Source organism: Molossus molossus, unplaced genomic scaffold (genome assembly GCF_014108415.1).
Source record: "Molossus molossus isolate mMolMol1 unplaced genomic scaffold, mMolMol1.p scaffold_m16_p_3, whole genome shotgun sequence".
NCBI classification, from domain to species: domain Eukaryota; kingdom Metazoa; phylum Chordata; class Mammalia; order Chiroptera; family Molossidae; genus Molossus; species Molossus molossus.
Window position 1 is genome coordinate 83,682,383 of NW_023425366.1, and position 13,506 is coordinate 83,695,888.

The 13,506-nt window shown below is 41.4% G+C and overlaps 1 protein-coding gene across 1 annotated transcript in view; it reads left to right on the forward strand.

Moving 5' to 3' along the window:
- The first annotated feature begins 489 nt into the window (after nt 1-489).
- LVRN (laeverin) overlaps nt 490-13,506 on the forward strand; it is a 61,538-nt gene continuing 48,521 nt past the window's right edge. Inside the window, exon 1 of the mRNA XM_036280155.1 lies at nt 490-1,190. Coding sequence (XP_036136048.1) covers nt 493-1,190 — 698 coding nt within the window. The 5' untranslated portion in view covers nt 490-492. The remainder of the gene's footprint in view (nt 1,191-13,506) is intronic.

The following is a 13,506-nucleotide window of genomic DNA, read 5'->3' on the forward strand; positions in this document are numbered from 1 at the left end:
GGTGGACAGCAGGTGTGCTGCCGGCAGCTCATCAGTCTCTGCAGTCTAGGAGCTGAAGGTGCTCTGTACCCGGCTCTTTCCCGACAACATCTGAACTGCTCCGTGGCACATCCAACATATCCCACGAACCCAAATATCCCCGCTGGAGGTGTCCAAATTCGAGTTTGTTCCGACCCCCCCCCCCCCCCCCCCCCATCGACTCTGGAAGCCTTTCCTGAGAGGTCTTTCCCTTCGGACCCGAAGGTGCACGCGCTTGGGCGCCGGGCCGCCTCCTCCCGGGCTCTGGGGGAGGGGTGGGTAGGCAGGGACCTGGATCTGATTAGGTGGGAGGGGGGAGCCATGGTCCCAATCGCTCTCACGTCTCTCAGCTCCTCGGGGAGGAGGAGGGACGGTACAAGAGAAGGAGTCCCACCCCTGAGCACCGGGCCCAGGGTTCTGAGCCGTCGCCGCAGTCTCCGGGCTCTCATCTCATCCCCACTAGAGGTCCCTGCGATGGGACCCTGTTCCAGCTCTGGCTTCTACGTGAGCCGCTCGGCAGCCCTGCTGCTGGCCGGGCTGGCAGCCGCGATCCTGCTGGCGCTGGCTGTGCTCGCCGCCCTGTACGGCCACCGCGCGCGCGTCGCGCCGTCGGAGTTTCACAACTGCGGGGTCTCAGACGCCGGGCCTTCCCCTCCGGACGAGCTGGGGGAGTCGCCGTCCGGTCGGAAGCCCGACCCCACTCGTGAGCCGGCAGTGGCGGCCACCCCGGACACGTGGCGACCCTCGGGGCCCTGGGACCAGCAGCGCCTGCCGCCCTGGCTCGTTCCGCTGCACTACGAGCTGGAGCTGTGGCCCCGGCTGCGGCCAGACGAGCTTTCGCCTCCAGCTCTGAGCTTCACTGGCCGCATTAACATCACAGTGCGTTGCACCGTAGCCACCGCGAGGCTGCTTCTGCACAGCGTCTTTCTAGACTGTGACAACATCGAGGTGCGGGGTCCCCTGTCCCTGGGAAATGGAAACGCCACAGTGGGCCGCGTGCCCGTGGACAACCTGTGGTTCGCGTTGGACATGCATTACATGGTGCTGGAGCTCCGCGAGGCCCTACAGCCTGGGAGCCTCTATGAGCTGCAGCTCAGCTTTTTGGGCCCGGTGTACCAGGACACTAGGGAGGGACTCTTCCTCAATTTCTACACCGACCAGGGTGAGCGCAGGTAAGGGCAGGACGGCCCGGGCCTCCTCGGCCCCCGCGCCGGTCCGTTTAGCTGCCTACCTGTTTCCAGGCGCGTGTCTCCCGCCCTTCCCCAATTTTCTTCTAGAGCCAGAGGGAGACCGTCTCCTTCCTCCCTTCCCTTCCAGAGACGCAGCTCGGAATAGTCTTCGAGACCGTGGCTAGTTTTCATTCCCATCCCTGCCTATCCAGTTTGTTTCTCTTGTTGTCCCTTTTAAGGTCGCTGCTACTCAGAAGTTCATCGTTTTCTTCGGAAAGTCCCCTTTTCCTCTAACTCGCGATTTCTTCACCTCAGTGAACAAGGTTTGATCCGCAGACCAGCAATAGCTGTAATACTTGGGAGCAGACTCATTGGCCCCACCCTCGACGTAAGGGGTCAACATTTGCATTTTAACGAGATCCTCGGGTGATTTGGGGGGCATACATTTGGAGAAGCTGGGGGCTATGGCACCCTCGGCCTCCCCGCTGCTCCCTTCCCGGCGCCCCTCCGCGCTCAGCGCCCTGCTCTGCCTCTTTCCTCTGCGCCTCTTTCCTCTGCGCTCTGTAACTGCTGCTCTTGCAACAAATGAACTCACGTGGGGGCTGTTCTCATATTTTTTTTCTTTTTGCTAAGATTCTCCAAACTTTCGGAATGCCCTTTAATTCATCCCCTCCCACCCCCTGCCTGGGGCCCGCGTCTAGCTTTACTAGCGAGCAGCCGCATCCCCTACCCCACCCGGTTCTTTGAACAGCTCTGCCGACTGACCATGCCTGCGCTTTTGGGATTCCTGCTGGAGATAAATAAATAAATAAAAGCGATGACAGACCGCCGCTCTGAGTTTGCAAGCTCACGTAGTGTACATATGTTCTTTTTATACTCATTTGAGATAATGTCTCCCACACGAAATGTTTCCAGTTCAAGAATTGCCTCTTGCCACGGTCTGCGACCACATTACTTGACCTCCATCGAGCAGAGAGGGATAAATGGTTAGTTGGAAGACACCAAAAAAGTCTTTTCAAACTGGCGATCTCCTTCGCTCACGCACTGCTGGAGCATTTGCGGTTTGCACAACTGCATGTACTTTACCCTTTATTATTAGAGAAAATGTTCTCAGATGTTCTCTTTGGGAAAGAAACCCACTAAATTACCCCCTAAATCATCTCATGCACTATTTTCAAAACTTCAGGGGTTTTAAAATAAGTTTAATAAGCTGCCTTAGTGGATGTGTAATCTGTAACTTTTGTTTTTACGGACAGCAAGCATGCCTGGGTTTTCTCTTTCAAAACTACATCAATGCTTGAGAAATTGTTTTTGAAAGGTTTCACATTAGGATGATGTGTATCTGGTCTGTGAGCACTGGAAACCTTTTGAAATAAGTGTGTGCCGTTCAAGGTGCAAGGTTTTTCAGAGGGAAAAAAGGGCCACTCTCTGCACACATATCTGACAGTGTTTCCTGCTGTCAGTAAGTATATCATCTGTTCACCCATCTCTTTCTTCTTCCTTAATGGGAAGTCTTAATGGGGCTGTGGCCCAGATAAACTGCTCCAGCAAACATGGGAAAAGAAAGTCCCCTTTTCTATTGTGCTGCCAACTCCAGTGGTAACTAGAAACCATATTTTGAGAACATTAAAATTCAAACAGACTGAAATCTTAATAAAGTTTTACATATGTTCCTAGACCAAGGTGGAACTCCACATTTGCAGCATCTTTAAAAAAAAAAAAAATTTATCCTCACTGGAGGATATATATATATATATATATATATATATATATTTGCATTTATCTTCAGATAGAGCAGGAGGGAGAGAGGGAGGAAAACATCGACATGAAAGAGACACATCGATTGGTTGCCACCTGCACAACCCCAATCAGGCAGGGGACAAACTGCAACCTAGGTACGTGCCCTTAGCAGGAAGCAAACCCCGGACTCTGGTCATCGGGCGCTGAGCCAAACCGGCCAGCACGTTTGCAGCATCTTAAAGGAGCTGTTGCATCAAAGTTGTTCCTTGAGGTTCCTGATTCTGAAGCCACAAGGAAAAATAATCTGCAGTTGCACTAGAAGCCAAGGTCACATAGAACCTAGACAAACTAATGACTTGTGGTGAGGCAGATTTTGGAAATCCAACAGGCAGTGTTTGAACCTAAGCCATGTGACTTGAGCCAGTCTCTTTGCCTCTCTGAGTTTGTTGCCTCCTTCATGGAATACACATAATAAGTGAGACTGCTGTTAGAAGTAAATGAGAAAGGGGGAGACAGTGACTGACTCAGCAAGTGCAGTGGTAACTACTATCACTAGCTGAGTGTCATTGTTAGGAGCATCTGCCTGTTATCTGCACTTGGAACCTGCCACATTGCTGGTACATAGGAGTTTAAGAAGAAGATTCCTATATGGGAAGAAACTGCCTACTGATTTCACATTTTTCTTAGGGTGTCTGTAATGTCAACTGCAGCAGTCAGAACATGTTCACCTCTCTTGTTCGGTGACCCTTTATCACAGTCTGGACAGGCTAATGTTTTAGAATAATTTTACTCAACACTGAGAGAAAAGAGAGAAAATCATTCTATAAAATGATTTTCAAAGAGCATTACTATCTCCCACTTCTAATGTTTAGGTTATGATTTTCTAGCTTCGGAGGTTTCTAGGGATGCTTCACACCTGTTCTTGGCCTTTTTCCACTTGGCAGGTGCTATCGCATTTCTGACATAGAGGAGCCACCTCCTGGATGACTCGGACTTGTGCTTCTGTGTGTCAGTGTCTGCTTCCCTCCTTCCATGTGTAGAAAGTTGAGAGCAAAATCAAAATGTTAATGTCCCTCAATGCAGTATTTCCCAAATGTCATCTGCTGTCATATTGCTGTTTCAGGTTGTGTCATATTTACACATCTCCAGCCATATTATTTGCTAAAATAAGTTACTTGAGTTAAACAAAAATATTAAGTAGAGTCATTGAAAAGCAACTCTATACTATTGTCATAAATGGGAATTCATTTGCAATTTATAGACTGCAATGGCACAGACTAATACAATAAAAACAGTGCTAATAAGTTGTACTTATTGTTATTGCCCACCGAAGGATCTGTAGGCTCTGAATCTGAGGGCTGCTCTCACTTTGTTAAAAAGGAAAATTAGAATTAGATGTTCAAGATAAATAACACTAAACTAAGACCTTCTCTTAACTCGATCAAGGTGATTCATAAAATTGGAAAAGAACTTTCTCATGTGTGAGTCAAATCTGTATTATAGTGTGTCTGAGAGCTACCGAAAATCTTTCTCCATCTATGCTTTGGGAAATCCTGCATTAGAGTAGTGGTTCACAAAATTTTAAGGTGCATCAGAACCATCAGAGGAGCATGTTAAACATGCGGATTCATGGGGCACACCCTCAAAAATTCAGGTCTGCCCTGCGTCGGCCTGCGGTCCAGAGACCCGGGTTCAGTTCCCGCTAAGGGTGCGTACCTTGGTTGCAGTTTGTCCCTGGCCCTGGTAGGTCATGCGGGTGGCAGCCCCTCAATGTGTTCCTTTTGCATCGATGTTTCTCTCTCTCTCTGTTCCTCTCTCTCCCTCCCACTCTACCTGAACAAAAAATGGAAGAATGTCCTCAGGTGGGGATAAAAAAAAAATTCGGGTCAGTACACTCATGTTGATAGCAATATTATTCACCATAACCACAAGGTGAAAGCAACCCAAGTGTCCATTGATGAATAAATGGCTAAACAAAATGTGGTTTATTCATACCATGGAATGTATTATTCAGCCTTTAAAAGGAAGGAAATTCTGAAATACGCTACAACATGAATAAACTTTGAGGACATTATATAAGGTACCTAGAGTAGTAAAATTCATAGAGACAGAAAGTAGAATTGTAGTTGCTAAGGTCTGGGGGAGTGGAGAGTTGTTTTTTCTTTTCTTTTTTTAAATCCTCACCCGAGGACATTTTTTCATGAGGACATTTTTTCATCAGTGGGTGTGAAAGGGACTCATCAAGTAGCTACCTCGGGCAAGAACCTAACAAGGGCCAGCGACAAATCGCAACCGAGGTACATGCCCTTGATCAAAACTGAACCCGAGACTCATTGGTCCGCGGGCTGACGCTTTAACCACTGAGCCAAACCAGCCAGGGCTGGAGAGTTGTTTAATGAGGGACACTTTACTTTCCAGTTTAGGGCTATTATAAACGAAGCTTCTATGAGCACTTGTGTATACGTTTTTGCGTGATTGTGAGTTTTTACTTTTCTGAAATAAAGCCCAGGAGTACAATTGCTGGGGCATATGGCAGTTGCATACTTTGTTTTGAAGAAACTGCCAAACAGTTTCCCAAAGTGTCTATACTATTTTATAGTCCCACCAGCAACGTATGAATGACAGTTTCTTTGCATCTTGGCCACCTTTAGGTATTGTCACAGTTTTTTATTTTATTTTTTTATTTTAGCTGTCCTGATAGATGTACAGTGATATCCCATTGTAATTTTAATTTGCATTTCTCTAATGGCTAATGACGTTGAACATCTTTTCATGCTTACTTGCCTTCTGTATATCACCTTCATTAAAATGGCTCTTTATCTCTTTGCACATTTTCTCATTATATTGTTTGGTTTTTCACTGTTAAGTTCTGAGAGTTTATGTGTTTTATATCTGAGTCTTTTTTGAGATATATGGTTCACAAGTATGTCTTCCCAGTCTGTATCTTGTCTTTTCACTCTGTTAATGTCTCTCAGAGACCAGAGCTTTTCATTTTAATGAAGTCCCATTTATCACTGTTTTATAGGCCATGCTTTCAGTGTCATGTCTAATAATTCTTTTTTTATAACTCTATTTTTTTTAGAGCAGGTTTAGGTTTACAAAAGTTGAGAGGGCGATACAGAGATTTCTCATAGAGCCCCGGCCCCCACACATACATTGTCTCCTCCACCATTAACATCACTCACCAGAATGTGTATGTTTTTAAACCAAAGATGAATGTATATTGCCACATCATAATCACTCAAAGTCCTTAGTTTACCTTAGGGGTCCCTGTTGGTGTTGTACATTCTATAAGTTTGAACAAATGTATAATGACATGTATCCATCATTATAAAATTATACTGAGTATATTCACTTCTCTGCCTATTTATCACTCCCCAAACACTGATCTTTTTATTGTCCCCACAGTTTTGCCTTTTCCAGAATGTCATATAATTTGAATCCATTATATATATATGTATGTATATATATACATATACATATATATAATGACTATATATTATATAGCCTTTTATTATTATATATTATATATAGCCTTTTCAGATTCACTTCTTTTACTTGGTAATAAGCAATTAAGGCTACTCTTTTCATGTCGTGATAATTCATTTCTTTTTAGCACTGAATAGTATTCCAGTTTATCTATTCATTCATCTACTAAAGGACAGTTTGGTTGCTTCCAGTTTGGGGCAATTATGAGAAAGCTGCTATAAATTCTGTATGCAGGTTTTTTTAAATTAATTAATTAATTAATTTTTGTTACAGATGTTTCTCCTTTTTCCCCCACTGATTCCCCACCCCCCGTCCCCAAATTTGTTGTCCATGTCCATTGTTCATGCATACATGCATATAAGTTCTGTGGTTTATCTCTCCCCCACCACCCCCTCTTCTGGGGATTGTCATTCTGTACCCCAATTCCACGTCTCTGGGACTACCCCATTCCTCAGACTGTTATGTTCATTATATTCCACAAATAAGTGAGATCATATGATACTTGTCTTTTTCTGTTTGGCTTGTTTTGCTTAGGATAATACTTTCCAGGTCCCTCCATGTCGTCTCAAAGGATAAGAGATCTTTCTTTCTTATAGCTGCATAGTACTCCATTGTGTATATGTACCACAGCTTTTTTATCCATTCGTCTACTGATGGACATTTGGGCTGTTTCCAGATCTTAGCTGTTGTAAATAGTGCTGCTACAAACATGAGGGTACATATATTCTTTCTGATTGGTGTTTCAGGCTTCTTGGGGTATATTCCTAGAAGTGGGATCACTGGGTTGAATGGAAAATGAAAGTTCAATTTTTAATTTTTTGAGGTAACACCATATTGTTTTCCATAGTGGCTGCACCAGTCTGCATTCCCACCAGCAGTGTACTAGAGTCCCCTTTTCTCCACACCCTCACCAACACTTGTTGTTTGATGATTTGTTGATGGCGGCCATTCTGACAGGTGTGAGGTGATACCTCATTGTTGTTTTAATTTGCATCTCTCTGATGATTAGTGATGTTGAGCATTTCTTCATATGTCTCTTAGCCATTTGTATGTACTGTTTGAAGAGGTGTCTATTTAGTTCCTCTTTTGTTGAGTTGTGTGAGCACTCTATATATATTGGAAATTAACCCCTTATCTGATATATCATTGGCAATTATGCTCTCCCATACAGTGGGTTGCCTTTCCATTTTGTATCTTTTGCTGTGCAGAAGCTTTTTAGTTTGATGTAGTCCCATGTGTTCATTTTCTCCTTTGTTTCTATCGCCTTAGGTGATGTATCAGTGAAAATTCTGCGGCATATAATATCTGAAATTTTGTTGCCTACATTTTCTTGTAGGATTTTTATGGATTCAAGAGTCACATTTAAGTCTTTTATCCATTTTGAGTTTATTCTTGTGTATGGTGTAAGTTGATGGTCTAGTTTCATTTTTTTGCATGTAGTTGTCCAATTTTCCCAACACATTTATTAAAGAGGCTGTCTTTACTCCATTGTATGCTCTTGCCTCCTTTGTCAAATATTAATTGAGCATATCATCTTGGGTCCATTTCTGGGTTCTCTGTTCTGTTCCACTGGTCTATATGCTTGTTCTTGTGCCAGTACCAGGCTGTTTTGATTACAGTTGCTTTGTAGTTCTGTACGCAGCTTTTTGTGTGGACATACATTTTCAATTGTTTTAGGTAGCACCAAGGAACATAATTACTGAATTGTATGGTAAGAGTATGCTTAGTTTTGTAACTGTAACCACTACACAGTCCTCTAAAGTGGCTGTACCACTTTACATTGTCACCGGCAATGAATGAGAGAGTTCCTGTTGCTCCACATCCTCACCAGCATTTGGTGTAAGTGTTCCAGATTTTGGCCATTCTAATAGTTGTGTAGCGGTGTCTCATTGTTGTTTTCATTTCCATTTCCAGATGACGTAGAATGTGGAACATCTTTTCATGTGCTTATTTGCCATGTATATATAGTTTCTTTGGCGAGATGTCTGTTCAATTCTTTGGCTCGTTTTTTGAGTTGTTTTCTTATTGTTGCATTTAAAAAAATGTTTGTATATTGTCCGACTGGTGTGGCTCAGTGGTTGAGCATCAACTCATGCACCAAAATGTTGCCAGTTTAATTCTTAGTCAGGACACATGCCCAGGTTGTGGGCCAGATCCCCAGTAGGGAACAGGCAGGAGGCAGCCAGTTGATGTTCTCTCTCATCAATGTTTCTACCTCTCTCTCCCTCTCCCTTCCTCTCTCTTTAAAATCAAAAAAAAAAGAAAAAAATTTTTAAAAAAAAAGAATTCTTTGTATATTTTGGACAGCAGTCCTTTGTAAGATGTATCTTTTTTCTCCCAGTCTGTAGCTTGTCTTCTCATTCTCTTTATATTGTCTTCTGCAGAGCAGGAGTTTTTTATTTTAATGAAGTCCAGCTTATCATGTATTTCTTTCATGGGTCATATTTTTGGTGTAGTATCCAAAAAGACATCACCATACCCAAGGTTATTTAGGTTTTCTTTTCTATGTTATCTTGTAGGAGTTTTATAGTTCTGTATTTTACACTTATGTCTGTGGCCCATTATGAGTTAATTTTTGTTAAGGGGGTAAGGTCTGTGTGTAGATTCATTTATTTTTTTGCATGTGGATGTCCAGTAGTTCCAGCAACACTTGTTGAAGAGACTATATTTACTCCATTGTATTGCCTTGTTCCTTTGTCAAAAATCAATTGACTATATTTATATGGGTCTATTTCTAGGCTCTTTATTCTGTTCCATTAATCTATTTGTTTTTCTTTTGTCCATTCCTGTTTTACTGAGAGTTTTATTATGAATGGTTCTTGGATTTTGACAAAAGCTTTTTCTGTATCTATTGACAGGATCATGTGATTTTTCTTATTTAGTCTGTTGATATGATGGATTATATTAATTGATTTTCTTTTTTTAACTTTATTATTATTGTTGACACTATTGCAAATATCCCTATTACCCCTCCCCTACCCCCACATCCACCCAGCCCCTCACCCCCCTTCCCTCTGGTCATCACCACAGTGTTGTTTGTGTCTGTGAGTTATGCATTAAGTTCTTTGGTTAATCCCTTCACCTTGTTTCATCCAGTCCTCCCTACTCCCACCTCTCTGACAACTGTCAGTCTGTTCCATGTATCCATGCCTCTGTTTCAGTTTATTTTGTTCATTAGATTCTACATAAAAATGAGATCCTATGGTATTTGTCTTCTTCTGACTGGCTTATTTCACTTAGTACAACAAACAAGCCTTGCATATCTAGGATAAATCCCAATTTACTGTGGTGCATAATTCTTTTTATACATTGTTAAATAAATATGCTAATATTCTGTTGAGGATTTTTACATCTTTGTCCATGAGAGATATTAGTGTATAGTCTTATTTTCTTGTAATGTCTTTGTCTGGTTTTGGTATTAAGGTAATACTTGCTTTATGGAATAAGTAACAGAGTATTCCCTCTGCTTTTATCCTCTGAAAAAGATGGTAAAGAATTGGTATTATTTCTTTCTTAAATGTTTGGTAAAATTCACCAGTAAACCCATCTGGGTGTGGTGCTTTTACTTTGGAGGAAAAGCTGTGGTGCATTTACACAATGGAATACTATGCAGCTGTAAGAAAGAAATATCTCTTATCGTTTGAGACGACATGAAGGGACCTGGAGAGTATTGGACTACGTGAAATAAGCCAGTCAGAGAAAAACAAATACCACATAATCTCACTTATGTGGACTATAATGAACAAAATAGCTGACAAACAAAATATATCCAGAGACACAGAAGTAGGGAACAGACTGTCAAACTTCAGAGGGAAGGGGGAGTGGGTGTGGGAAGAGATAAACCAAAGAACTGATGTACATATATGCATAACAAATGGACACAGACAATGGTGTGAGGGCGGGATGGGGAGGGGGGATCCGGGAGGAGGGTGTCAATGGAGAAAAAAAGGAGGAACATCTGTAATACTTCCAACAATAGAAATAAACAAACATTTAAAAAGAAACTATTCATACAAGTTTTCAAGAACAAATTGGAAATATTAGAAGACGCCTGTTCTTTAGATTCATAAACATGCATTTCCTTATTAGTCTTTATATTGATATAGTATTCCTTTTTACTGTTGTTTAAATGTGATTACATTTATGATAAATGTTAGGTATGAGTATATGTATTATGCTCATGCACAAAGTAATAAACCTTTTAAAATATTATTGTCCTGATATTTGTGAAATGCCCTGTCAATGTTAAAAACAACTTTAAGTAATAGGTGTTGTGGCATATGCAACATGTGTAATACTTGTTGAGTACATCATTTCATGTGCATATGAAATAGTACTATTAGAGTTTTAAAAATAATTAATATTATTTGATCATAATTATTAATTATTGATTCAATTTCTTTAATAGATCCAGGCCTACTCAGATTGTCTATTTTTTGTGTGTGTAAAATGTGCAGATTATGTCTTTCAAGGGATTTGTCCATTTCATCTAGATTATCAGATTTGTGGGCAGAATATTGCATAGTATTCTTTATTATCTTTTTAATGTCCATGCTGTGACGATGTCCCTGCTTTCATTTGTGATATTGGCATTGATACAGTTGAATTAATATTTACCATATTCATTATTGTTTTCTATTTGTGGCCCATGTTCTTATTTTGTCCACTCTTTTCCTGCTTTTCTTTACTATGTTGAATTTTTAAATACATGAATACAGAATGTCTATTTATTTATTTAGATCTTTGATTTATTTTATCAGTATTTTATAATTGTCAGCATCCTGCATTTGTTTTGTTAATTTACATGTATTTAATTTTATTTGAGCAATTGTAAATGGTATTGTAGTTTCAATTTTAGTTTCCATGTGTTTGTTGCTACTAAAAATGTACTGAGTTTTATATGTGTATCTTGTATCCTATGACTCACTTACTAGATCTGGTAGGATTTTTGTTTTTGTTTTGTAGATTCTTTGGGATTTTCTATGTAGATTATCATGTCATGTGCAAATAGAGAATTTTATTTCTTCCATTCTAATTCATATGCCATTTATTTTATTTTCTTGCTTTATTGTAGTGGCTAAAACTTCCAGTACTATGTGTAATAGAGTATAGTGGACATTCTTGCCTTTTTCTTAATCTTAAGGGGAAACATTTTAGCCTTTCACTGATAAGTATGATGTTAGGTGTAATATTTTTGTATATATTCTTTATTAAGTTGAGTAAGCTCCCCTTGATTTATACTATTTCTGAGAGATTTTCTTTTTTCATGATGAATGGGTATTGGTTTTGTCAAACTCTTTTTATGAATCAGTTGATATATGATCATGTGATTTTTCTTCTTTTGTCTATTAGTACAGTGTATTGTATTGTTTTTTGAATACTGAATCAGCCTCTGCTTCCCCTCAGTTTTTTTGTTTGTTTGTTATTTTGTGGTATGTGCCCCTAGCGGGAACCGAACCCAGAACTCTATGGTCCATAGGCTGACACTCAACCGCTGAGCCAAACTGGCCAGGGCTCCCCTTAATTTTTTTTTTTTTTTTTATCCTCACCCAAGGACATTTTTCCATTTTTCGTTCAGATAGAGTGGGAGGGAGAGAGAGAAAGAGAGAGAGAGAGCAACATTGATGTGAAAGGGACACATCGAGTGGCTGCCACCCTCACGACCAACCAGGGCCGGGGACAAACTGCAACCGAGGTACGTCCTCTTAGCGGGAACCGAACCCGGGTCTCTCTGGACCGCACGCCGACGCTATAACTGCTGAGCCAAACCGGCCAGGCCCCTCAGTTTTTGATAAGAGCAATTGTTATGTAGTAAGGTAGAGTAGTAGAAAGTCCTTCTAATGTGGGGAGGAAGACTGGGAAGAGAGCTAGAAGGACAAATGGACAAAACAAGTACTTTTGTTTTTCACTCTCCTTCTGACAGGGTATGACTCTGAGACAAAATTTCTTGTGAGAGTAATTTCTTAAAAAATGTTCCTGGGAAAAAACAACAGGAGAATGGGGAAATATGAATAGGAAGAAAAGGAGGCCAAACCAGGATATGAGATCAATTAACGTCCCATGGAAGAGAGTTGTGGAGAAAGTGTGAGTCACACCTCAAAATTGTCCCCATCAGGAACAAAGGAGCAGGAGCCGCTTGCGAGTGTGAAATGGCTGGAGAAAACTGGCGTCTTTGTTTGGGACAAATTAAAGTGAGAACAGCATGATGAAAACCAATCCATGTGTGCAGGTGTAGAAAGAGCATACCGAGAATTGAAAGACTTCCTTCCACTCACTTTTTTTTTTTCTAGGAAATCTGGCACAGTCCTCAGGGTGTGACACACAAGAGAGAAAATTGAGTAATATTAGGAAAGAATTGAGAAGTCTCAAAACAAAGTCAATGAACTCAAGTGCCAGACACATGATATCATTGGTGTCACAGAGAAAAGAGGTCATTTCATTATCCTATATAGGCACTGAACCCACACATTTCATTTGGCTGAGAGGTTTTCTCTGGGAGATGGTTTTGCTCATCAAATATTTAGATCCTGTATCTTCTGAAACCCAGTGTAATCAGCATATTGAAAAAGCACACCTCACGGTTCAGTAGACACACCGCTGTGTTCCTTCCACAGTTCTTTACAATTTAGCCTCTGGGGCCATCCTTCCTGCTCCTGCAAGAATATTCTAGTCACCTATAATTTCCTGCTCATTCTCATGTGGCAGATGATCTATGGTCACTAAGTCACAAACATTGTCCAGATGCAGAAATTAGAAAATCCAGTCCTGCACAATACTTAAAACTTTGAACTTAATTTACTGTTAAATCTCCCTCTTTCCCCAACCACCCTCACTTCTCCAAGTTTGGGCTGGTTTCAGGATGGAAACCTGCAGGAAGCTTGGGGGTAGTGGTCTTTCCATTTCTCCACTTCCTATTTCTTGAGCGCTGCTGTCTCAGCCCCACCAGGCCCGACAGGACTGGGGGAGGCCAGGGAGGGGTGATACACAGGGCAGTGTTTACTTGAACCAGTACTCTTGTCATTTCATCTCACTTAGGTCTAGCAGATGCCTGTTTCCCTTGAGATGTCATTTTCCTGGACTCTTCAGAGTT